The sequence below is a fragment of the Asparagus officinalis genome, chromosome 6, assembly GCF_001876935.1.
Source record: "Asparagus officinalis chromosome 6, Aspof.V1, whole genome shotgun sequence".
NCBI lineage: Eukaryota > Viridiplantae > Streptophyta > Magnoliopsida > Asparagales > Asparagaceae > Asparagus > Asparagus officinalis.
Genome location: NC_033799.1, coordinates 77,343,539 through 77,371,315, shown reverse-complemented (window position 1 = coordinate 77,371,315; position 27,777 = coordinate 77,343,539). Strand labels below are relative to the sequence as shown.

Sequence of the window (27,777 nt, the reverse complement as noted above, 5' to 3'; positions counted from 1 at the left end):
CACGAAGGGGTCAGAAAATAGAAGAAAGAAGCTGCATGACCATCACTTGGGCTCACACTCCTACGCCAATCTGGAGGATGTTTATTGTCAAGATACGATATATGTTATTTAAAGATTTAAAATATCTTAATGTTTAGTATGATTATGAAATCTCATAATTTATAATATGACAGGGGAAGTCATTAATGCCGATACACTTGAGGGCCAGAGCGGCATATGGTACTTTCCGTGAATAATATAAGGGTGATGAGAAGAATCGGGATAAGATCACGGTAAATCTCGAGTTAGTGGTGAGACTTATACATATCTTGAGTAGTATTATTAATTCTATTTTGTTAACATTACGAGGAAACGAGAACACAAATAATATGGTCATTATCTTGAATTAACTATAAATTTGTGCTTTAAGAGGGATTTGAGACCGCATCCAAGGAGGCTGCATCTGTCTACATTTCGCAGGAGGAGGAACAAACCGAGCCAGACCCTCACATGCTTTCTGCAGAGGAGAACATCAATCTCACACAGAACCTGATGGGTCATAATAGGTAAGGATGGTGAAAAATCGAATCAATTTGAATACTACATACTATTTATATTTGTTTACCATTATTGAATTTGAGAGCAAAGTTTAATATTTATTTCTCCCTAATAATAGGAGAGGAAGATATCCTCTGCATGGTGTCGGTGCTTCACCCGGTATAAGCATTAGATTGTCCACAGCATCCTCCACACCATCTACGTCGATGAGAGCAGCCACAAGCAGTTTCCAGGCTATGCCATTTGTCGCACGTATCTCTGCCTTCTTGATTGACAAAATTAACCCGGAGCTGCATATTTAGGTGATTAATAAGATGACTAGAGTTGCGCTGACGGCGAACTCGATGGACGATCTCATGGGATATGTTATACAATATCCCGTCGATCCGCGTGGGATCTCAGAAGTGTAAAGCTTATGTCTCGGTTAAAGCGAGACACTAGCTCTCCTTTGTATCACCGCTAAGGGCAACACTAAGGGAAAATAGAAAAGGGAATGAAGAAGGGGGAGGCTCCTTTACTGCAGAAGGCTCGCTCACTCCTCGATCCGGCAGGGCTTCGCCGCTCTCTTAGAAAACCCCGACTCCTTCCTCCGGCAGGGCTTCGCCGCTCCTCTCGTATGGTGGTGTCATACGGATCATTAGCTCGATTGGCGATAATTCCGACGCTAGACAGAGTAGTGCTCATGTACCTTATTTTTTTTATATTTATAAATTTATTTTTATCTAATATGTTATCAAACACCACATAATGATTATTCAATTAAACATTTAGAGTGGAGATATTGGAGGGAGCAGCACCCGTTCTCGTAATCGGGATAGAGATACCCCCGCCGATGACGATGAATGAGGTTTTTTTATTTTTAATGCAATAAACAGTTTTATTTGTTATAACACTACATTTATTCATGTCCTGTATCCTATCTTAGTCATGTGCATTGTTAGTATATATGTTGTTGGATGTGTTTTAGACGGAACTGATTTCGGCTGATAAAGGGAAACAAAAAGAACTCCGTTTCAACAGAAATCTCCACCCAGAACATGGGGAGTCCAACACTCCCTTCCAATTCAATGTTATGGCACAGTTGGCCAATATACCGGCCAGAATCACTCTATACGAGCTCCTGAGGTTGTCCAAAACTACCAATCTTAGTCATGTGCATTGTTAGTATATATGTTGTTGGATGTGTTTTAGACGGAACTGATTGATGTATAGTTTGAAGTGGTTGGTTGGATTTGTACAATGTGTTGGATTTGGTTATATAGATGTTTTTGAATGGAATTGTTATGAATTTTGATTATAATTGGATGGTTGAATGTGGCGTGTACAATATTTTCTGGATGTATTCAAATATTAATGTAATTGTACAGAAATTGGATGGTTGAATGTGGCGTGTACAATATTTTCTGGATGTATTCAAATATTAATGTAATTGTACAGAAAAATATAAAGTTTAATTAATTTTTTTCTTCTGAAAAAAGGCAATCTAGACGGAATTCCGTCTAGGTTAAATATTCCTAGACGGAGTTCCGTCTAGGTTGTAAAAAACCAACCTAGACAGAAATTCCGTCTAGTTTGACAGACCAGACAGAATTCCGTCTGGTCTGTCAAACTAGATATATCGGATCTTCCGAAATCAGTCGTGTCCAGGTTGACCCGGGCTCCGCACTCAGCATCATGCCCTATGGAGTCATGCAAGTCTTAGGAATTCTTATGCACAGATTGCACACTACCCAGACCACCATCTTCGGGTTCAATGCAAACAGCACTCGACCCCTAGGGAAGATCAAACTCAGATGAGACGGAAGCAAAATAAACCACCCAAACTAGACGGAATTCCGTCTAGTTGACCTAATCTAGACGGAATTTGAATCAACCTAGACGGAAATTTCCGTCTAGGTTGATCATTTTTCTACTAGTGATTAGTGGGAGTTTACATACCAAAAATGCATAGTGGACAAGATGAGTTTTATATACTTTGTAAAATATCAAATGATTTAGCTATTATACCGACGTAAAATCTTTTTAAAACACTGTCATTGTTTATACCAAAAAGTGTATAATAAAATATAAACTCAAGGAGGTTTAAACCATACTACTGTGATGTCATCATACAATGTAAACTACATCTTCAATTTTTGATACGATAGGTTTCTTACAAATGACTTAGCCGCAGCTTTTAGTCATCAAATTATGCTAAAAGGTATGTATTTGGAATTATCTAGATAATAATTATTATATAAACTTCTGTGAGATATGTTTTAGAAAAAGTGCCTCTTATTTTGATTAGGTTGCTGAATGACTTTGTGACCGAGCATGAAAATGAACTACTGGTTGTTTATGCGATATCTGGATGATTGAAGAAAAATTCTCAAAATGTATTGCATGAAACTTGCGTCAAGATCACATCTTGCAGGTAAGGTGGACAAGCACAAAAAAAAAAAAAAAAAACTTTACTAGAGCTCGATCTTTAAAAAAAAAAAAAAAAAAAACTTTACTAGAGCTCGATCTTTAATTAAAGCAGGTAGTGTGTATTACAATATCACTCTTTAAATCATTGGTATTTTGTTATTAGGCCTTCACATCTTCATATTTTGATATTAGTTCCTTAAATTGCACAAAAAAATATGTTGATATTTTGGTGGAGATTATAAATAATAGGAAATATTCTGTTATTTTTAACTATTTCAAGAAAATTAATAATTATATCCTCACTGCTAATACCCATATATACATATCCTTAAACTTAAAAAACCAACAAAAGAGTTAATCTGAACCCATTTCACAATAAATCTTCTCCAATGACCTAATAAAATAGTAAACTTGTCTTCTTTAACGACTCTTTTTATTTTTGTAGACTATAAAAGCACATTGGAACTCCTCCACACAAGAGGTGGGGGGCAGGGGACACACAGTTTGGTGGGCGAATTAATTGGGTGGAGAGTATTTTGGTAGCTAAATACCCATAGTTAGTCTAATCCTAATCATGATTAAGGATATTGAACATGAAGTATAGAATAGAGCGATTAATGTCTATACACTTTTGCAATTTGAGAGACTAATATGTAGATCTAAGGGACTAATACAGAAAATACTAATAATTTAAGGACTGATATAAAAAAACCCATATATCTATTAATATATTTATTAATTTATATAATTTATGAATACACATGATTTAAGGGACTAATTTCAGAATACTAAAGATTTAAGGGACTGATATTAAAAAAAATCCTTATATGTATTAGTATATTTATTAATGTATATAGTTTATGAATAAATAGAATACATGTTTGCACTTGTTGCAAAAGTTATTCTATAGATGTTGATTGTAAATGAGTTTTGAACCCTAATATTTCTCCTTCTTCATCTTGTTTCATCAAATTTCATGATATTATTTTGTCATTTACATTCACACTACTTGAAAAAATTTTGTGAAGTCTTAGGGTTCTTTTTATAACTAATGAAATTTTAGGGGTCATTTTGACTTTTTAGGATTATTTGTTCTACAAATTTTTTAAATATCTTGTGTTTTATTTAAGTAGGAAATTTTCTACAAAATTAGAAATGTTTGCAATTCTGGAGTTTTCCCAAAATTTTGTAAAATCTAGGTTTTTCTACAAATTTCATAAGGTCTAGGATTTTTCTACAAAATTTTTAATACGTGAAGTCTTTTTAGGTTTTGATAAGTTCTTTACACTTTTTCATAAAATATACAGTTTCTGAAAGTCTTTTGGTTATTCCTAATTTTCATTTTTTATTTTTTATTTTTTGTAAAACCCTCAAATTGTGGAAATTCTTTGGGTATATCTACAAGTTCGGTAAGTTCAATAGATTTTGGATATCATTTAGGGCCTGTTTGTTTGCACGGAAGTAACTGTGAAATAGCAGAAGTAGAGGAAGTAGAGGCTATTTCTGCTACTTCTAGGCAAAAATGTACGTTTGTTTTTCTTGAAAATCCACTTCCACTATTTCCTTAAATAATGATGTGGCGCCTACGTGTCATCCCTATTTTCTTGATATTTTTCCGTCTTCAAATGCACTGAAATACAGCGAAAGTTAATATAGGGTGGGGTCCACCATGAAAAAATGATTTTCAAATAGAGAAGTGAACAAAATTTAGTTAGGTCTAGTTTTTTATAGAAATCATACGAATATTTTGTAGATATACAATCTTTCGTGCCTCAGCCTCCTCGATCCTAAACACATGGCAACATAAAAACTGATTAATTAAGCATTTTCTTTGATTTTAACGCAGCGGTGACGTATGCCAGCGATTCAACACGCCATTATATAAACTACTTACCGATTCGTCGCAAGCCGAGGCAAGTGGCAATTCCCTTCAAGACCCTCCTGTTGCATGAATCCATTCGATTGAAGATGAGTTAGTTTCTTTGAATTGATTGAAAAGAAGAAGAGGGTCGGGGGGTTTGCATAATATAAGTTAATAATATTAGTTTTTGCATAAAACAAGTATATGCAAATGGATACGATTTTTTTTTTTGCATAATATCAGTTAATTACTTCTTAGTAATATTTTGAAATATTATCCAAACAAAAAAAGTAAATGAAGAGGAAGAAGTTCTACTTCCATTACTTCTAAAAATATATGAAACAAACAAAATAATTGCTATTTCCGCTACTTCCTATTTCATAGTTTTGAAAATTACTTCTGTAATCTACTTCTTACTTCTAATACTTCCATTATCCAAACGGGCCCTTAGCTGGGTTAATAACACATAAATAATAATTGTCTTCTTAATTATGAAGATAATTTAGGAGGCGAAAATATTTTATGATGTCATCGAATTATCTTTATATTTGTTTTCAAATTTGAATACAAAGTAATTGATGTTAAGATAAAGAGTTCTATTTTTTTACTAAATAGGTACAAATTTTAAATCATTAGATGGTGTAAAATTTAAATTTTTGTATGTTATCTATAGTAAATAAAATTTTAAGTTATAAGATTTTCTAATTTTTAATTTCTTGAGAAATAGTTGAACCTGGAGATTGAAAAACTATTTATAGCTTGTGTCTTAATAATGATAATTTAATTAACTAGAATATGATCACAATGAAATAATGATAAAGATATTTCTATTAATTAAGATAATTTATAATGTAAATAATTCTTTTAGATTTTTGTACAAAGTTTGTAAACCTTGATTTTTCTACAGATTTTTTAAAGTTTAGGATTTTTCTACAAATTTTTTAATATTTTGAAGTCTATTGGGCTTCGACACTGAATATACAATTTATAAATGTCTTTTAGCCAATCTAATAATTTCGTAGGTTGATTTTATAAAATCTTTAAATTATGTCTTTTGGGTGTTTCTACGAGTTATGCAAATTCTATGGATTTTGTATATTTTCTAGCCTGGTCACTCATGTCGATATTTGTCTCCTTAATTATGAAAATAACATAGGAGTTAAAATATTATCTAATCTTTAGATTGTTAAAGTCTTATTTTTAAAATTTAGATATAAAGAAACAAATGATAAGATAAAGAGTTCTATTTTTTAACTTGTTAGATTCCAAATTCAAATATTCATACTGTCAACATTTTAAATCTTTACCTGTTTTCAGTAGTAAATATAAATTTTGTAAAATCCTGAGATTTTTTATTTTTAACATACGTAAATTAAATCCGATCTTATATACATATTAATTAAAATAGGCTAGGATAACTGAAGCCTTATTCCTATTGATCAAAGTTAATTGGGATAGGATATGATAATAATATAATAACTAATGGTGTCAAGGGTATTCTTGTCCCTATGCGTGTTTGCTAAACTCCCTCCTTTTGATGAAGGAAATTTCAGACGCTTACGCATGTTGATTTTATTATACATTTTGCACTACGATTTTATTGGGCCTCATTCCTTACAAGGTCTTATTACTTTTACCTGGGCTTCCTATGGAAAACTGTGTATTCAACTGGACCATAGAAAGCCCAATAACAGCTTTTCGTTCCGTTGGGAGAAAAAAGGGTTAGGGGTTCAAAGAAACCAGTTTTGGATACGGATCGGTAAGTATTAATGAGTCCAAGCACCATCCAAACCCGAATCCGAAACTCGCTGCTGAGACGCGCCCCCCTGAATCGGGAAAGGCTACTAGCTAGGGTTTAAACGGTTGCGAGGCCGCGCCGCCCCTCTCTTTCTCACACTTATTTTTCAATTATTCTATTTTTTTTTTGCCATATATGATATGAAAAAAATAAAAAATAAAAGAAGATTTCTCGATTGAATAATAGTAAGAGCGGGGCTCCCAACTCTCAGAGAAAACCCTAATTCACTCGCACGCAGCACAGACGCGCACATAATTTTCTTATTTTTCGAGCGAGCAAAAAATCTCGAGAAAATGGGGGACGTCGGAGACAAGCTGAAGGGGTACACGGTTATCAAGGAAGGGGAAGCCGAGATTCTTATGCACACCAGCAATACCGTCTTCTTCAATAAGGCCCAGGTCGGCTTTCCTATTTTATTCCTCGTTTTCTTTTTTCTTTTTTCTTTTTTTTCCCGTTTCCGGGGGTTTTATCTGTTGCTCATTGATAAAGATCGCATCTTTTTTTTTGTTTTTTTTTGTTTTTGAATTGATGCGTGCACAGCATCCAGCGATTTATTTGATAATTTGGGAGGTTATTAACCAGGGGAGGGGAAAAAATCTACCTTTTTAATGGTTGTTTTCAATGCTCAATGTTATTTGACTTATATATTTGACGAGATTTATAATTTAACGCGCTATTGATCTAATACCATCGGAAGCGGGTTTAATCTGTAAATTTTCCTATGACCTGTTTCAAATGGGTGTTGTTGTACGTACTTGAAATTTTGCTACCACGGTGGAAAAGAAGAAGAAGAAGAAGAAGAAGAAGAAGAAAAGATTAATCTTTAACCCTAACTTGGAAAAATTCTGGAATCATTACTTCTTTACTTGAGCAAAGTCGAGGTTTGATTTCTTGCTACAAATCTTGTGCACCGATTATTTGGTAAAACAAATGTATGAATCTGGTATAATGACAGTGTCTAGGTATTGCTAAGTGTCCAAAGGTGCCCGAGAATCTTGATGGGGGGCCACACTTATGTCTCATAAACTCTTAAGCAAATGTCTAGAAAATTGCACGCCTTCCATTTGCTGCTAGATGAATATGTCATATACGCTGGCTAAAGGATCTACTTATGTTACTGAGGTTAATTAGAACACGCCTTACCGTTTACTGACGAACATTCGTTATATTCCTGGATAACATCAACCTCTCGCGCATCCCTTCAGGTTAACAACCGAGACATGTCCATTGCTGTACTGAGGACGTTTATTGAAAAGCGCAAGGAAGAGCATGCTGCGAAGTTGAGTAGAAAGGTAAAATCAGATCATAAAGCGCCTGAGGCGACATCTTCCGCTACTGCTGTAGCAGAGGATGGAATTTCTGCTCAACGTGAAGCATCAAATGGAGACTCTGATATCCTGCCGAACCAATCTACGGGTGTAAAAGACAAGACCGATGATGAGCTAGTAAATTCTGATTCAGCAGCAGGACAGAGAGAACCGAAAGCACCGAAAGTACTTGAGGTGAATGTTTTTTCCACCTTAGGTTTAATGTATTTCCTGTCTTCAAGTAAGGTATTATCTAAGGACTTACGTTCATGAATTTTAGCCTACCTCTCGACCTCAAATCGTCCTTTACATGTTTTTCTTTGACTTGGAATTCTTATCACGAATTATGTAGGCTTTGGCTGCTTCTGGGTTAAGAGCATTGAGATATGCTCGAGAAGTAGACGGGATTGGTCAGGTTGTAGCACTGGACAATGATAAAGGTACCTGAAAGTTTTCAAGGAGTTCATTGTTGTTTGCTATATCTTATTAACAATTCTTCTGGCTGAGTAAAATCACTTGTTTCTTTACAGCTTCAATTGAAGCTTGCAAGAAAAACATAAAATTCAATGGCTCTATGGCATGCTCAAAGGTGGAAGCTCATCTTGCGGATGCTAGAGTTCACATGCTCACTCATCAAAAGGAATTTGATGTGGTAATTACTTTTTTTCCCCTTTACAATTTGTTAAAATCACTATTAATACATACATCAGTTTCTAGTTTCTACTCTGCAAATTGTACAACCTGCATATTGCTGAACCTTGCATCTCACTTGAGTTCAGGCTAGTGCAACCTGTGTAGTTATACTTATCTATCTTTATCCTTGTTAGAAAGTAGCTCAACTGTTGATAAATCATTTCTTGGTAACTACGCATGTCAAGCCAGGTGATCAACATGTTACGAGGAGCTCCCCCCACCTCCCATATAGGAAGAGGGGAGCTATGCACCTTGTTACTAAATAAATATATAGCATGGTTTTCTTTTTTTCTTTTTTTTTCTTTTGTTTTCAGTTGAATATAGTCTACCGAACACATGCACACAATTTTTAGTTGAATGAGAATAAATCTAAATGATAACATGCCAATCTAAGGAGTAATCTGCTGTGACATGTTCACTAAAAAAAACATTTATAGCTAATCATTTACAGAGAAAAATTGAAAAACTCAACATGAAGGAAGAGAAAGAAATAATAGTAACTTGGTCTGCTTGAACTTTTCTTTGATTTTGTGATGACTGGTTTTATATAGTCTCATACATGTTTTTGTTTTTTTAAGACAAAGCTTTTATCCTCTTACTATTTGCTCTAGATGTTAATTGTTTACGGTCAGCGATTTTAGTCTGTTACTTGGTTCTAGTCACATTATGAAAGAACAATGTAAAGAAGTGCAATAGAGACCAATATTGATATCTTTTATTATTTTTTCTTGCTGTCAGTAACCAGTATTGATATGACTTCATTGGAAAGTTCCTAATTGTTTGAACTCTGCTCTTTCAGGTGGATCTTGATCCCTATGGATCACCTTCTGTGTTTTTGGACTCAGCTGTACAATCGGTTGCTGATGGAGGCATGCTAATGTGTACAGCTACTGATATGGCAGTGCTATGTGGGGGCAATGGGGAGGTCTGCTATTCAAAGTAAGATTTTGTACTTTTAGGCAGGGGTTTCAAAAAGTTGGGCTACAAATTACTAACTTTTACATTTGGAAATCAGGTATGGCTCCTATCCTCTGAAAGGAAAATATTGCCATGAGATGGCTCTGAGGATTCTCCTTGCCTGCATTGAGGTAATTCAACACCTGAATTAACCTTCATTGGTTGGTTGTTTACAATTTTGCCTTGTTTAATTTATGTTATTCACTGCCTCTGACTTTTTCATATATGTCTGCTGCAGAGCCATGCAAACCGCTACAAGCGTTACATTGTTCCTGTCCTCTCTGTGCAGATGGATTTCTACATCAGGGTTTTTGTTCGCATATACACGTATTTTTCCTCTTCTTCCATGAGTTTATTTGGATATTGCCCATTTGTGCCTTTCTTGTGGTTTTTATCTAATATTATTGTATCACATGCATATATACACAAATGGTGTTCAGTGTTAAAGTTTTCCAAGACACTGGAATGCTTCCATCATCTTAAATTTTGAAAATCTGCATTAATTGTCTTTTGGGAACTTGTCATGCCAAGAAAACTTAATGGAACAAAGAACTAAACTCTTTGAAGGCCAATGCATAATTTTTTGTGACTTCTTGGTGTGTGGTTTGAATATTCCTCTTACTTATCGTGCAAGATCCCATTTATTTCAAAACTCTCTATGTGATTACTTTGCCTAACCTAATTAATGTGTGTTATGCATAACATCATACCAATGTTGAAAATAACGATAAGGCACAATATAACACTCTACCTCCTGTTAAGAGTTAAAGAGAGGAAAAAAAAACCCGTAAGGCATAACATAGGTTATTTTGTTTATTAATTGGTTACATATTTTACGAATACAAAGTATTCATAATGACTTTAATAATTAAAATCATCAAAATTTTCAAACATAATATCTCAATTAGGGACAAAATATTTTCTTAGTATTTAAATTAAAATATATAAAATATGTTCATAATAATTTTAAGAATTAGGAACAAAATCATAGATTCTTAGTACAAAAATATTTTAATAAAAATTCTTTAATTTAATACAAGCTATATGGACTTTGTAGGAAATATCACAATCGAATACCCAAATGTATAATCATAAATTTATAGCTCATTCATAAGAATATTTGTTTTATTGGTCATACTATAATTTCATGATCGCATAATGATGTCATCAAAACAAGACATGGTGGTTTAACAAACAATTCGAAAGTAATTACTTTACTAGTTCAAGTTTTGAGAAAGGATGTACTCTCAAGTCTCAAGTCTCTAGAACTTATATTGAAATAACACATGTTATATTGAAATAATGTATGTTATATTGAAATAACACTTATGTTATTGTAAATTTGTAATAATGTAGAGTTATGATGTGTCCGAGTTATTTCATAAGGTTATGTAACATTTAAGGCTTGTTAGGTTACATACACAACATAAAGAGTTTCTTAACGGGTTTTTTAAAACTATGCATCATACCATGTGAACCAAAATTTGTTGAAACAATGAACTAAACTCTTTGAAGATCAATGTATTATATTTTTTGCGACATCTTAGTGTGTGGTTTGGATATTCCTATGACTTATCCTGCAAGATCCCATAGAGACCAAAACTCTATGTGATTACTTTGGCTAGTTCAATTCTTCTTCTGCATAAGATCATACCATGCGAACCAAATGTGTATAGATTAAAGGGGAAGTAGCAAGCAACATGTACGAAATGTTCAATTGATCAATATGACCCATTGATTTCAATTTTCTATGTGATTACTTTGATATGCTTCCTATGCGTGAAATCATACCATGTGAACCAAGTTTGTATGTAGATTATAGTGAAAGTAGCAAGCAACATATATGATATGTTCAATTGATTACTATGCAGTTCTGCAAGTGCAATGAAGAATACTCCCCTGAAACTGTCGTACGTGTATCAATGTGTTAGTTGTGATTCGTTTCATCTGCAAAGTCTTGGGAGGACAGTGACTAAGGTATGAATCCTTTTCTCGGCTCTTGCAGGCGTCTTATTTTTTCTCCCCCAAAAAAGTTTAGGAGGTTAAGCTTTTGACAACTGATGTAGGTTTTTTTTTCCTTTTTTTTAATGATTCAAGAATAATAGCGTGAGGTATCTGCCAGGCTTTGGTCCCGTGGTCTCTCAGGAGTGTGGTGATTGTGGTAAAAAGTTTAACATGGGTGGGCCCATATGGTCTGCTCCCATGCATGATCAAGATTGGGTACTTTCTATTCTAGCAAATGTTAAATCCATGAAGGAAAGGTATCCTGCATATGAGAGAATTTCTGCAGTTCTAACAACAATATCTGAGGTACTATAGTGCTATCACTTATCTCTTAAATTCATCTACTCAAAATTGTTGTTAAATGTCCTATTAATTATATTAGGTAGATATTCTTTAGCGTACTACTGTCGTATCCAATAATTTCAAATTTCGACCATGATTAACATGGGTGGGCCCATATGGTCTGCTCCCATGCATGATCAAGATTTGGTACTTTCTATTCTAAATGTTAAATTATCCTGCGTATGAGAGGATTTCTGCAGTTCTAACAACAATATCTGAGGTACTATAGTGCTATCACTTATCTCTTAAAGTTATCTACTTAAAATTGTTGCTAAAATGTCATATTACATCATATTAGGGAGATATTCTTTAGGGTAGTACTGTCGTACGCAATGATTTCAAATTTTGACCATGATTCTTAAAACTATTACAAACTTAATTTTCTTGTGATGGGCATTAATTATAGTGTGGTTAATGGAAAGGATCCATGTCCTTGTTTGGTACCATCAAAACCTTAGAACAGTATTACACTTAACACTAGTCAGATCAGTCTAATATTTCTGTCCCTGGTTTTACTTTTGTGATAACCTTTTGAGTATAAATAACAAAAGGTTCTGATCAAATGATCATTAAGATTGATTTTTGCATTTTTGTGAAACAAAAGCTGTACTAATTTTTTGCATCTCCCCCTTTCTCCAGTATAAGATCATCCTTTAGAAACATTTGAGGTTTGTTTTATCATTTTACCTAATGCTAAAGCGTGGAGTTTTATGACTATGTAGGAATTGCATGATGTGCCTCTCTTTGTCAGCCTCCACAATTTGTGTGGCACTCTGAAATGTACCTCCCCATCTGCTGTTATGTTCCGTTCTGCAGTAATTAATGCTGGATACCGCATCTCAGGCAGCCACGTGAATCCACTTGGCCTTAAATCTGATGCCCCAATGGATGTCATTTGGGACATTATGCGCTGCTGGGTATTTGCACAGCCCCGCTACTTAGTAACTTTTGAATCTTCAGTATACTTCCAATTTATTTGTTTCTGTGGTTGTTTCCCACAATAGGTCAAGAATCACCCAGTGAAACCGCAGCCAGCAGATCAGCCGGGAACTGTGATTCTTGCTAAAGAACCAACACTTCAAGTGAGTTTATCCTTCCATCACAGCTCTTATATTTATTTTCTCACTAATACTATCTATATATATGATTTGCCAAAAATGTAGTGTGTGGTACACACACTGCTCAGTATTGTTTTTGGCTTTCTTATTGAAACTAGATTTGAAATGATTTCGAGATGATATTCTAATTCTGACATTTTTCATATCTAACATTTGGGTAATTTGGTCTCAACTTTAGATTTCTAGGATGTAAAAGAAATTCAATTTGCAGTGTTGGAATTTGTAAATAATTTTTCAACACATTTTAGAACTTAAAAAGGAATTAGAATTAACTTTCGGAACAAGGGTCCACATGTATTCTTCAGATGAAGGTTTTAAATGTTGGCCGACATGTCGGCCGACATGTTGGCCGACATATCGGTTTGAGGGTTTGACCGACACGACACAGACGTTTTCAACTCGTATGTCGGTTTTCAGAGCCAAATTGGAAATATCAGGGTCATATCGGGTATATCGGCCTATTTTTTAGCTTTGAAAAATCGGCCGATATGGTACTTTTTTTAAGATCTGTTTTTTGTTATCGGGTTTGGGTTTAGTGATAAATACCCAAACCCGTTTGACCCGTTCTCATGTTTAAGGGTTTCTTTATGAACCCGATAGAAAGAATTTATGAACTCAAATCCTTATATTATTTACTTTTTTATATGTTTAGTCTATAGAATTTATAAAGTATGCTTATATTGAATTTATGAATGCTTAGATTACATATAGGACATGATATTATACATATGCGCACTACCCGATATAACAATCCGATATTTAGTTAATGTCCCCCGATATATCCCCGATTTCCGCTATCTGACATGGATTTCAGCCATCCAACATGAACCCGACATCCGACATTTAAAACCTTGCTTCTGATCAATTTGCAATGCCAGCCATGCACAGTGGTATTGGTATTATAGTGGCTAGATATTTGATCTCACTTCTGTGAGACGCGGAAATCAAGAAACTGGGATACTTGTTTTCTTGTGAGAAACTGTCTATAGATTCGGAAGTACAATGTCACATGAAGGGTTAAACTACGCTGATGCTGTGAACTATTGAGGCCTAATTCTTTGACCCAATCTGAAAGCTGGATATCACCACACATAATTTTGATCTGCATCTTTAAAAATTAATGAATGGAACGTGAAGCTAGACCTCATATTATGTTCTATGCATGTTTTACTTGTATGCAAACAGGCTCTTGATAATCTCAAGTTGAGTCCGATACAGGCAGGCTTACAAATCTAAGTTCTAAATCATTGATATCTTGCTAGCATAAAATGTTGCATCAGGCAATTCAACTTCTACAGGACTCGAACAAAAGGAAAATAATGTTGGTCTTGTACATATAGGCATTGGCTAATATATAGACTTTACAATGTGTTCTGTCCAGGTTGATCCAATCAAGTATCTGGGCAAGCAATAGCCTAAGTGCATATCATTCGTCAATGATGTAGCCACTGGTCTGAAACAAATCTGGCCGATCCCACAAGTCTAATGAAGCTTAGATAACTAGTAGAGCCAAGACTAGAGATAGGACTTGATAGTGATTAGCTTAATGGACGATATAGTCCTTACCTATATTGAGTGAACGAGTGGGAATCATATTGTCGATCCACCAAAAGTTTGGGATAAAACTTTTTGAATGCTGTTGTTGTTACCTGTCATATTTTGCATACTTTTTCTTACGAAAACATAATTTTCTAAGGCGGCTCTTTTTTTATCGTTATAGGCAAATTTTTCAAGAGCCGTCTCTTCCCTCAGCAAGGCACAAGCGAAGAAAGTGGCAAGGTTCCTTCCAAACCCCGAGAGGCATTGGGGTCCAAAGGTCAGGGCTGGGAGGCGAATAACAAGCAAGCATGTCTCATTGTTGGGTGCTGAGGCTCTAAACGGGACTAACAGCCATGGACAGGGCAAGGGAAGTGCAGAAATTGTTGCAGAGGAAACCGATGGGAACGAAAACATAAGCCATGAAGGAGGCGAAGGACCTGATACAAAGCGTCAAAAGACTGGGGATGATTAAGAGACTAATCTTCAACATGAAAAGTGTATTATTAGTTTGAGGTTCTTTAACTTTTCTGCTATATGAGTGCTGCGCGAGCGAGTCTAATTTATTTGTTAGACGAGTGTTAATTGTTTAGGGATTAATAAAAAATTCTCAAGTGATTTTGTTTTTGTGAAAGGCAGTTGACGTCGTCGTTTCTGAATCGTTACTAACAAATAATCTACGGAGGCACAATGCACATGTAGTCATAATTTGATTTTTGTTTTTTTAAATTGACCCGTTGCTATTTAGGGCCCTAGAAACCCCAGACCATAATCGGTGACGAGAAGAAGTTGTTTTCTTCTGTTTAGTAGATATATGACATGATTAGATGAAGCTCTGAATGGGATTAATCATGGACAATTTTTGTTGCTATTTACTTTGCTTACCTTCTTCTTTTAGTCATGTTGTTTAGTTTCAACGGCGAAGTCGTTGTAGTATAGTGGTGAGTATTCCCGCCTGTCACGCGGGTGACCCCGGTTCGATCCCCGGCAACGGCGCTAAATTTGTTTTTTCCCCTGTTGTTTTATTTTGTAATTTATCCGTCTTGGGGGATAAAAATAAAAAAGAAAGCAACCCTTTGGTCCGGTAAAGGTGCTAACATTATTCAGTGAAGAATACTGTGATATAAAAAGGTTATAAATAATTCTCGACAAAATTCAACAGACAGAGCAACATCATTTTGAGCAAGCTGAGGAAAGTTTGGTTTTTGTTAAATCACTCTGAGCAAATTGCTCAAAATATCTCATCGGCCTCGCTAGGAATATGTTCAACTAGACATTTATGCAAAGTGTTGTGTTCTGATACCACTTGTCGCGCGTCTATAGGGAAGCGTGCTCGCTCACCAAACAAGTCGTAAGCACGAGAAAAGAATAACCAATCACACACGAGCACAATCCAAAACTAAAATACGACAAATCAATCACAAACACAGAGATATACATAGTTCGACAATTTACCTATGTTCACGGGGAGAGGATGAGGAGATTCCACTAAATCAAGGAGAGTACAAAGGGTTACAATCTCACAAAACTCACAAACTAACCCTCAACCAAAGTTTCCAAGTGTCGTTCTTCTGAAGAGAGTGCATCTCCTCCTCCATAGCTTCCCTCAACCTGATCGAATTAGAGTTATACTCTGTCTCCTTATATGTAGAAGGAACCAAATCATCAACGACCTCCACTGATAAAGCATATGCAATCAACACATCTTTGTATCTTGCTGGCCGACGAATCACCATTCTAGGTCTATTTGCTACAATCGACTCCTGAACATGACCCTGCTCCTGAGTCTCACCATCCACTGCATCCTCCAAATGCCCGTCTGTCATCCCATCTCCTCCCAGTGTCATTTCTATAGGAGCCTCAATGGATACAATGCTATCTGGAGTCGGTGAAGTCATATCATCCTCCACTTGCTGCGATATCCTACTAGTTTGGTCTTCCTCCACCTGCTGAGGGACTTGAGGCCTCATCATGTATGCCTCATCAAACGTGACATCTCTACTAATGACTATCTTCTTATCTTGCGGATCCCACAATTTGAAGCATTTAACTCCTTCTCTAAAGCCCACAAAGACTGCTTTCCTCGCCCTCATATTTAATTTTTCATCATTGACATGATAATAAGCTGGACACCCGAATATCCAAAATAACTCATAATCACTAGCCACCAAACCAGACCATAGCTCCATAGGAGTCTTCCCCTGTATCGCAGTGCACGGCAACCTATTCACGAGATGGCTCGTATAAACCAACGTTTCGGTCCAAAAAGGATCTCGACAATCCACTCTGTGACATCATACATTGCACATTCTCCAGCAATGTACTGTTCAATCTCTCAGCCACCCCGTTTTTTTACGGTGTCTCTCGAACTGTGAAGTATCGGCTAATGCCGTGATCTCAGCAAAACTATAAAAATTGACCACTCTTATACTCTCCATCATTATCTACACGAAGCGTCTTCACTTTTCTACCTGTCTGCAGCTCCATTTTCTTCTTCCACTCAACGAATATATCCAGGACCTCATGTTTATGCTTCATGGTATATACTCAATTTCTCCTGGAATAATCATCAATGGAAGTGACAAAATAGTTGGCCCCACTAAGTGATGTGCACTTGGAAGGGCCTTAAATATCTGTGTGAATATAATCCAATATACCTTGGGTGTTATGAATTGTGGTGCCGAATTTCACTTTAGTCTTCTTCCTAAGTACACAATGCTCACACAGCTCCATCTTGCAGGTCTTTGCACTTGTCAATAGCCCATGTTTAGCCAATGTCTGCAGGGACTTATTACCAATATGTCCCAATCTCATATGTCATAAGCTGGTAGTATCCTCCTCTGTAATGATAGAAGTTGTCAGATCCCCTGTAACTGTCTTGCCCTTCAAATAGTATAGGTTATTTTCCCCGACACCTCGCATCACCACCATAGACCCTTTTGTGACCTTCAAAGTGACATTCTCTAATATCACACGATAGTCTGCTGCCTCCAAAATCCTAAGAAAAATGATGTTCTTCGTCAACTGTGGAACGAACCTCACTTCCTTCAGCTCCCTAGTCACTCCGTCACACATCCTGATTCAGACTGTACCAATACCACTAATATGGTATACATAATTATTACCCATAAGCACGACATCCTTCTTTCCAACTCCTCAAAGCTGGAGAACCAATCCATCATAGGGCAAATGTGATATGTAGCTCCCGAATCCAACATCCACTCCGTAGAGTCGACATAAAAAAACTAACGGTAGTGTAGGGTACGAGTAGCCCGAAGAATCTGAATCTGAATTGTCGCCACCAGCCTTGGCAACATTCACCTCTAAAGCTTGTACAACTTTCCCCTTGTTCTTCCCGGGTTTATCCTTCATCTTTGGGCATTCATTCTTTCAATGTCCCTTTTTTTTTTTTTTACAAAAGACACATTGATTTCTACTAACAATCTTATGGCCACCTCTATTCTTCAACTTTGAGCGTTAAATTGGCAGCGGTTTGGACTACCGCCTCGAACTCCTAATGCATCTCTCGATGCCTTTTCGGAGGGTTCGCCATCACTCTTCCTCAACTCATAGTTCACCAATACCGAGGTCACCTTCTTGTAACAGTAGTTCTTCCATTGATCATAGTGAGAACGAATGCACCATAATCATCCTCCAGCAACGAACACAATAGCAACATCGCCTTATCTTCATCCTCAACCATGATGTCCACATTGGCCATATCCGAAAGCAACTTTGTAAAGTTATTGACATGCTCTCTAATAGAAACTCCCCTCTTTATATCTTGAATTGTTAAAATCTCTTCTTCAAGTGAAGTCGTTTCTCAATGCTCTTCGTAAGATACTTCTCATTGAGTGTTCCCCATAATCTCTTCACTGATGTCTCGTTCATCACATCATAAATCAAATCCAACGTCAAGCATTGACCGAATAACTCCTCATGCTCTACTATTCAACTTCATCCAAACCTTATCCTCCATATCATCGGGTTTCTCTTGTAATTCAAGAGTCTACTCTAAGTTCTAGGTATTCAACGCATCCATCATCTGACACCTCCACAAACCGAAATTAATCTTACCATCGAACTTCAGAACATCAATCTTTGTATTATTGAAGCTCAGACTCTGTATCGCCTTCGAAAGGGACGATCTCGATGTGCTTGCTTTACCCATGTTGATGATCTAACTCTTCAAATAAGAATCCTTCAGAGAATCCTCCAAACGAGCCCCAAGCCAAACCCTAATCTCTGATACCACTAACAAGAACGAGATAGATCACAACCAATAAGTAAAACACAATCACCACCAGCAAGACAAACGAATTTTACGTGGTTTGGCAAGTTGTCTACGTCCACGGGGCAAGTAGGAGAAAGTTTTTACTATTAGAGGTAAATATAATACAAATAGGGTTTATAATCTCACCAAAAACCCTCAAACAAAGCTCTCAAAATCTCTCACAAATTCTCCCTCAAAGGATGCACAAATCTCTCTCAAAAGATGCTCAAAGTCGTCCTTTTTATTCACCCTAGAAACAACAATGTTTCTATTTATATGAACGGTAAACCCAAACCAATCAGGAAACTGGATCTAGGCCCAAAAACGCGATCCGGTCGACCGCACATATAGTCCGGTCGATCGACCAGAAGGCTGAAAACTCAGCTTAACGATTACATGGTTTCGGTCGGCCGGACTTAGCCTAGCGGTCGAGCGAACAGGGTTCGCGGTCGACCGACCTAGTATCGCGGTCGACCGGACAGAAAGCCAAAATAACACCCTGTAGCGTGCACGTTTCTGGTCGACCGGACTGCATCCAAAAGTTTGCTTGGTTCGTTTTTCCTGTTCTTCGTCGCCATTTTCGCCGTTTCTACAGAGATGTTGATCATAAAATGAAGCGCACCACTTCGTTTTGTATGGAGTATCTGTCGTCTTACAATGCTGGCTCAGTATAATTTTATGTTTAGATTCCATAAGAATTACAGCAGAAACTGTATTCGGTGTAAAATCTTTATTTATTTCCTTTTTTGATCTCTTGTTCAACCCAAATGCTTCCTCCCCCAAAGAACAGTTGATGTGCCTCCAAGTTCTCATCCTGCATTTGGTGAAATTATGCAATCAAGAACCCGAGAGTGGAAAAAAAAAAAAAAAAGCAGAAACTGCTATTTTGTGCGTCTAGCTCATGCGAAACTTACCATCCATCTCCTTGGATTGAAGGTTAGAGGTTCATGGTATAGACATGGGTCATAGTTCATCTCCCCCATATACAAAATGATTTTCCACCCTTTGGGAATCACAAATCCTGGTAGAAAGCATTATTAGAGTTTGTGCTAAGTATTAGTTCTTGTTTGAAGGGAGTAAAATAACTGAATGTTTCTCTTCAGTTAGTAGGTACTTGAGGATTTTTTTTAGATTATAAAACTCAGAATTTAGAAGGAAAAAAGCATCAAATTTGCTAATAATGAGGCAATTGTGTAGAGTGAAATCTTAGCGCGGAAGTATATTGTAGTAATCAAAGAAAACATAGTGGAAGCCTCAATGACAATCAAGTCATAGTTGGTTCTTTCATTCGTACTTAATCTTCTTGAAAGAAAATCTTTAACAACTGAAATCATTTCATAAGTAAGAAATTTAGATAATCACGTACAGTTACTTTTCTACTATAAGCTATGGGAACCAACCTCTTATTTCTATATCTTCAGTTGTTTTCCTCAAAACTCCCTTAACAATTGAAGCCATTCTCAACGTTTCTAAAATCACCTACAGCATATAGAAAATCCATTAAAAATCCATTAGCTTTTAACCTTGCAAACCATTTCCTAACAGATGAAAGGTCAGTTCATCTGCTTACTGCACGAGTGAAGTTCATGGACTTGTAGTCGTTAGAGTTAAGTGCATCCCCAGGTAACTTCCCTTTTCTGATTTCTAAATGTTCATTCTGCAGTCAGTAATCGGTTGCTAATCAAACTTAAACTAGTCATAAAAATAGAAAAGAAATTAATCACAACACTCAATTCATACCCTGAGATCTTCAAGGATTTTTGGGTGATCATGGAGGTACTTGACAGCCATCATCGATGTCGTGGAAACAGTTTCATAACTTGAATAAATCAGAGCAATGATCACATCGATGATCTGATCATTCGTCAGTTTTGCTTTTGATCCTTCCTCAGGCTGCAATAGGCAATCAAGCATGTCATGATGCAAGCTCGAAGAAGCTCTTCTTTCTTCAATAATCTCTGTCAACATACATATAATTTTCTTCCTTGCCTGAAAATGCAAAGTAATTTGTTAATAATGGACAAGAAATTTCTTGACAATGAACAAGTAATTTGACTATCTTATCTTTATTGTGGATATTGATTTTTTTTTTAATTTTTAGAGCGGGATTCTTACCCGTAATCTCCAAGAGGAACAAATGTTTTTTTATTTCTATAACTTTTGTAAGACACGTATACATTATATTTTTGTAATTGGGCATGTTTCATTAAACCCTTATTTTAAGGGCATTATACCCTCCTGTTGCGTGTCGTGCCGAAGCGTGCTTGACAACTAAACGAGTCCACGAGCGATGAGAGAAGAAAACCAAATCAAATACAAGTGCAATTCACCAAAACACGATACAAATCAAACTAAACACAGAGATTACGTGGTTCGGCAATTGCCTACGTCCACGGGGAGAGGATGAGAAGATTTCACTATATGGAGGAGAAATACAAAGGATTACAACTCACAAAATCACTCAAATATAACTCTAACCAAAGCTCTCAACTCCCTCACAATATCTCCCTCCAAAGTTCTCAAAAGACTGCTAATTCTCTCCTATTGAAACCCTAGAAACGTGTTTGTATGTATATCAAACACCCAATCCAAAACCAACCAGGAAAACCAAATCTGGCCCATAACTGCTTCGGGGTCGATCGGACATAGACCTACGGTCGACCGGCCAGAAAGACAAATTTAACCCTGTAATGTGCACGTTTTCGGTCGAACGGTCGAACTCGTTCGGTCGAACGGTCGAACGACCGACCAGAACAGGATTTCAAACCCTGTAAACCAACAGTCTGTCGGTCGATCGGGCCTATGCGTCGGTCGACATACTCGTAGCCAATCCTGTGTACTTCAAATTTTCTGTTCTTTTTCGTCGTTTCTTCAATTCTCCACCTCGAAGAAGATTTCCCAAAACCTAGTCGACACCAAACATGAGCACCACTGTGTCGTCTCACTAAATTTGGCTGCACCAATGTGGTTGCCTAAGTACCCCCTCTCATAATGGGATCAAACTGCCCGTAGTTCATTGTAGGTCGTCTAAAAATTACTGGAGATAACTAATCCTCATCAAACACCGATGATAGAAGTTACAATTTAACGACTTTCAGAAGGTTACAATTTGAAATTTTTTATGTAGATCGATGAAGGTTACAATCTGACAACCTTCACAACAACCGATAAAAACCCTAAGTCAACAGCCTTCACAATCAACATCGGGAGTTATAATCTGATGACACTCATATTTTTAAGGAGCCAAGACAAAGGTTATAAGATGACGATCTTTGCAACGCTCTAACAAAAGAGACTACAAATTGATGGTTTCTTCAAATCAAAACACAGATATCTCTCAAACCGTAAGGAATTTGGCGAAACGGACGGTGTTGGCCCGATGGTTTTGTCAAACAATTTATAGCTAATCTATTTTCTTTTTTTATGGTTTGTTTTTTCTCTTTACAGGAATTTAACACATGGCGATCAAGAGTTAAAGATTCAAGTTCATGTGTACGCTTTCTCCTACGTATAAGAGAAGTTTACTTACATATATCGTATGACTATATTTAAGCTCAATATGTAAACACAACACAAGTTTGACTTTTTCTATCATACAAATAACTTTTTATCAAACTTTATTACAATAGTTTTTATTTCATGTTTACATCTCTCTTATACTTCATAATATATATATATATATATTATATATATATATATATATATAATATATATTTATTATATTATATATATATATTATATATTATATATATATATATGATATATATATAATATATATATATATATATATATTATATGTATGCATGTATATATATACACAAGTTTACAAATCATCAGTTCATTTCTGTTATTCACGAAAAACAGGTTTTATGTACAGATTTTCACAAACAGTGATTTGTCAACAAAATGAAATCTTGTATTTTAAAATTCCTTTTCCAAAACATGTTTATGTTTATCTTTAGAAACTTTTCCAAAGTTTGACTATTTTTGGAATTGATTTTAATAGTTTTTATTGTTTTTAAAGTCAGTCAAAAACCTGTAAAAATCTCTGTGTCAGTTTGTGGTCGACACCCACACACGGTACTATCCCGCCTGCAGTTCAAAATCCCATTTTTCTTTCTCTCTACTCACTCGCAATCGTATGGCGGTCGACCGTAGCACATCCAGAGACTTTCGGCGTCGCGGTCGACCGCTACCTTTTCAGAACACTTCTCTTGCTTTTAACTCTTCGCGGTCGACCGCCATATTTTCACGGTCAACCGCCGAATTGACTGTTGTGTTGCAACGGCTATTTTCTGATTTAATTCTCTGGGGTTATTTTGGTCTTTTCAATGTGATTTTGGCTGATATCTTGAGTGGGTATAAATACCCCAGTACCTTCCTCTTTCAAAAGCATCTAGGAGTTTTGTTTACAGTGAGTTTTATCAAAAGATTAGCAAGTGGTTAAGCTAGTTTTGTTGGTCTGTTTTAAAAAAAGTTTTCTACAGCAAGAAGAGGCTTTCAATTCCAACTGAGGATCTTATCCTCATCATTCTACAGTTCTTAACTGAGGATCTTATCCTCATCATTCTACAGTTCTTCCTGTTTATTGAGAAGTTTTCTAAACTCATTTTCATATAGCTTGTTATTTCATTTTCATATCTTAGCTATATTATTTTAGTTACATATTTTCATTTCACTTTTATCACACATACTGTATTGAGCTTATAATATTTCCATACAATATATTATTGGGTAATGGTGTGTGATTTAGTGAGAGTGAGCTTCATTGTGTTCTTATTTACTATCGAGAACAAATCATTGTATTTAAACCCTTATTGTGAGTATCACTTGTAATACACTTGTATACCGAGAGAAGTATGAGGCGTGAGACGGGGTCGAATCCAATAGGAGTGGCGTCGGTTGACAAACCTAGGAAGAGGTTGTATCCGAGCACTTGAGGAGGAGGACACGGGCTAGAATCCTACACTTAGTGTGTAAAGTGTGATTGCATAGTATTTGTTGTGTGAGAGTTTTCGGTAAACTTGTAAACCGAGTGTGTAGAAGTTTCGGATTCCAAACCAGATTATGATAGTGGAGATCTCCTCGAGGTGAGGAGCGGGGACGTAGGTCGTGGGGACCGAACCTCGTAAACATATCGTGTGTTTATGTTTGCTTAGCGTATTTTTTTACTTGTGCTTATTCTTGTTCATATCTATCTCATATATCTCTTGCAAGAACAAACTAATCAATATAATTTTAATTGGCATAAAATAGGGATTAGATTAGCATAATACCCCTAATCACCCCCCTCTAGGGTCTAACAGACGGGAGCAACCCCAACCCTTCGGGTAGGTTTGGTCGGCTCTGCCTCGTTGAGATAGTCGATTTTCATATATAATTCGTCCAATTCCGATTTATGGTTTAAAAGTTATGACCTGTTCTTCGCAACAAGTTATGTTCTGAAGTCCGTCTGCAAGACTGGACTTCGCATGAACATTAGACTTAGCTTGAAGCTCGCCAAGCTCGCCTGAGGCTCGCCTCTATGTTCCAGAGTAAAAATGCAGAGTTTATCTCTGCATCCTAACAACAAAACGCAGGGTTCATCGCTACATTCCAGATCCAAACGCAGCTTTCATTGCTGCGTTTTTAGCCCAAAATGCAGGGTTCATCACTACGTTCCAGATCTAAACGCAACTTTCATTGTTGTGTTTTCAGCCCAAAATGCAGGGTTCATCACCGTGTTCTAGATCCAAACGTAGCTTTTATTGCTGCATTTTCAGCCCAAAACACATAACCTAACTCTGCATCCCAGGATCAAGACACAGAGTTCATTCCAAAACGCGAATTGTGCGTTTGACTGGTTCAAACAGAACCTAAACGGTTTCAAAATCGTTTTTTCACTTAATGGGGGGAGGTTACACCCTATAAATCCTCATTAAGGAGCAAATTAAGGGGCGATTACACCCCTTAATCTCCTATAAATAGCTAAAATTTTAGCTTAATTGGAACCCGGTTCTTTGGAGGGGATTTCTGGAGAATTGAGATCGACAATTATCTCTTAGAGCACCTTCGAATCTTGGAGGGACTGGAGCATCATCAAGATCCATTCTGGGAGCTTTTATTGGCTTGTGGATTATTTTCGGTCTAATTAAAAAGGATTAATTTTCTTTTCTCAGTTCAACTCTTTCATAGAGTTTCAAACTCGCACTGAGTTCTTAAACTCGTTAAGAGTTATTCTTAAAATTGTCATTGTGGAATTGAAACCCTAATCTCATTGATAAGATAACATGGGCTTATATAAGCCCTACAAAACACATCTTACAAATAAGCCCCTTAACTATACTAATATGTCAACACTCTTCCTCAAGATGGGCGAAAGATATCCACTAAGCCCATATTATCACATCCTCTAATCATATCTACTGAGCTAAGTCCCTTAGTTAGATAATCTGCTATCTGGTCTTTAGTTGAAACATGACTTAACTCCAGTAGTCTACTGTCCAACTTCTCTTTGATGAAGAACCTATCGATCTCGATGTGTTTGGTTCTATCATGCTGCACTGGGTTATTGGAGATACAGATGGCTGACTTGTTATCACACCATAGTTTCATCTTTGCTCCTTGATCCAGCTTCAGCTCTACCAGCATACTCTTCAACCACAACAATGTAGGCGTCTAAAAATACCTATGGGTGTCCGTACACAACTCGAGACAGAGAGAAGATGATAAACATCGCTATTAGAGTCGCAGGAGCTCGTTGACAATGACAAACACATGAAGTGAGTGGACGGGTCATACGAAGCAACGGAACTTCGGAATAACGGAAACGAGAGCAGATCGGGAGCCCCACGTCATTTACAAAAGGCGGATCACCCCTCGTGTCTTATTTATTCCACATATGATTCAATTATGGGAGCCTGTAGATCTCCTCGTCGGCTTTCCAACGCATCTTGAATCGCCTCATTCCGAGGTCGGATGAGTGAGTTAAGGCTGTTACAGTACCCGTGGGTCGGAATTCTGCTACAGTAGCGGGTCGGAATTCTGCTACAGTAGCAGGTCGGAAAATCTGTTATAGTAGCGAGTCGGAATTATGCTACAGTAGCGGGTCGGAATTTTGCTACAGTAACCGCGGGTCGGAATTTTGCTACAGTGATTTGACCGCACAAAGAAGTAAAGTTTTGACTATGCTGCGATTTGAATCTGAAAAATCTCAAAACATAAAAGTTGACTATGCTGCGATTTGAATCTGAAAAATCTCAAAACATAAAAGTTGTAGATCTCTTCGTTAGCTTTTCCGACGCATCTTGAATCAGCCTAATCGGAGATCGTACGAAAGAGTTATGACCAAAATACCGCAGATATCTCAAGACCCGCGCTACAGTAACCGCGGGTCGGATTTTTCCTGCGCGCGCTGTTTCGACCCCAGTTCGGTTTTTAACGGTTTTTAACGGTTTTTCTCGGGATTTGGTCGTTCCTGAGCATCCAAACTGACTTGATATCATCCCTTAGCATGGCTAATCAGTTATTAGCTGAAGATAGAGCCAAATCACTTGTTCTCATCCAAATAAACGCTTCTGAAGCTTATAAATACGAGCTCGGGTGCTCATTTCTGGGGGGCGATTGATTATCAAGAGGAGGAGGTGCTGCCGGATTGTGGAGTCAAAGGAGCACGAATTTTAGCGAGGGTTGACAGATCTTGGCGAGAAATCACTTGTTCTCATCCAAATAACCGCTTCTGAAGCTTATAAATACGAGTTCGGGTGCTCATTTCTGAGGGGCGGAGTTATTATCAAGACGTGGAGGTGCTGCCGGATTGTGAAGTCAAAGGAGCACGAATTTCAGCAAGGGTTGACAGATCTTGGCGAGTTCTTCGGCATAAAGAAGGAGAGTTCGAGAGATCCGATGCCCGTTCCCGTCCGTCCCTTGAGATTAGGCTTGGTCTTAATCTCGAGAAGAGCCCTGATTTCGCTTGGTCGATCTCAGCGCTTCAAATCAAATACTTCCTCGGTGAAGACGAAGCTCTGCCGAATTTTTCATCAACCGGATCCAGATCAAAGGCGGTCCACGGATAAACCCCGGCACAGGCAAAGATCCCACGCAAGCAGAAGACCGATAAACGATCTCTGCGTTTGTTTTGACGAGAGTTGTAACTTTTTATTTTCATTGTGTAAAAGTCTTATAAAAAGACAATCTTTTTTTGTTTTCATTGTAACGATTGAAGTTGTAATGAATACCGCAATGAATACATTAACTTTCGACGCAAACAAACTGGCGACCACAGTGGGAGGCAACAGCTTCGCTTCCGGAGCTGTCGTGTCGCAACCTCGGATCTGCATCCCGGTTGAAGAAGTGGTCGAATACGAGTTCGACCAACTGAAGTTCGAGGAATATCTGTCGTCCTCCTCCTCCAGATCCTCCGCCTCTCGCAAGCGAAGGAAGATCAACGCCCCCGTTGTTGCGCTAGCTGAACCTTACAACGCCCTTCCGGTCTCCAATGAGTCCGGATCTGCAGATCTGAACTCCTCCTCAATCAAGGAGTTGAGTACAGAAAGCACGTCCATTTTATCGAAGAGAGCTCGCCAAAGACAGCGCCAACGCCTTGCGCGCCAACTCGCTAGGGCTTTGGAATCAATTGACGGGATCCGTTACGAGACGGATCTAAAAATTAGGCAACGTCAAGCGCCCCAACAGCGGACAAATGCCCTCTCCTCTAAATCACCAACAAGTGAATGGATACAAGTCAAAAGGACCCGTTTAACTCTTGAAGAGAGGATCAAAAAGCGTTGCGTACTACTTGCACGCGCGCGAATTCTTGCGCAAGAGGTCAAAAGATTGCAGAGGGAAGAAGTGGAAAAGAAGCCACCAAAACTGCACAAAGTTTGGAGGCCAAAGTACAAGACGGCGGCCGAAAAGATCGAAAAATGCAGGTCACTCAAATCCGACCCGCCAATCTGCAGGTC

At 37.2% G+C, this 27,777-nt stretch overlaps 2 protein-coding genes and 1 non-coding gene across 4 annotated transcripts in view; 2 read left to right on the top strand and 1 right to left on the bottom strand.

Moving 5' to 3' along the window:
* Positions 6,657–15,196, top strand: LOC109844538 (probable tRNA (guanine(26)-N(2))-dimethyltransferase 2). 2 transcript variants are annotated; one of them, XM_020413610.1, is made up of 13 exons: positions 7,094–7,486; positions 7,561–7,727; positions 7,811–8,107; positions 8,265–8,352; positions 8,443–8,564; positions 9,405–9,544; positions 9,621–9,693; positions 9,801–9,889; positions 11,434–11,539; positions 11,660–11,872; positions 12,631–12,825; positions 12,913–12,990; positions 14,747–15,196. In XM_020413610.1, the coding sequence occupies exons 2-13, from the start codon at positions 7,680–7,682 to the stop codon at positions 15,035–15,037; spliced, it is 1,740 nt and encodes a 579-aa protein (XP_020269199.1). In that variant the 5' UTR covers positions 7,094–7,486; positions 7,561–7,679; the 3' UTR covers positions 15,038–15,196. The 2 variants fall into 2 exon arrangements, with proteins under 2 accessions (XP_020269198.1, XP_020269199.1); XM_020413609.1 differs by lacking the exons at positions 7,094–7,486; positions 7,561–7,727 and adding an exon at positions 6,657–7,003.
* On the top strand, positions 15,487–15,558 carry TRNAD-GUC. The gene has a single exon. It is a non-coding gene; the product is annotated as a tRNA-Asp (tRNA).
* LOC109846361 (cytochrome P450 85A1-like) overlaps positions 19,566–27,777 on the bottom strand; it is a 25,406-nt gene continuing 17,194 nt past the window's right edge. Inside the window, exons 6-8 of the mRNA XM_020415585.1 lie at positions 20,236–20,314; positions 19,750–19,856; positions 19,566–19,649 (exon numbers count right to left, since the gene is read on the bottom strand). Coding sequence (XP_020271174.1) covers positions 19,566–19,649; positions 19,750–19,856; positions 20,236–20,314 — 270 coding nt within the window. The remainder of the gene's footprint in view (positions 19,650–19,749; positions 19,857–20,235; positions 20,315–27,777) is intronic.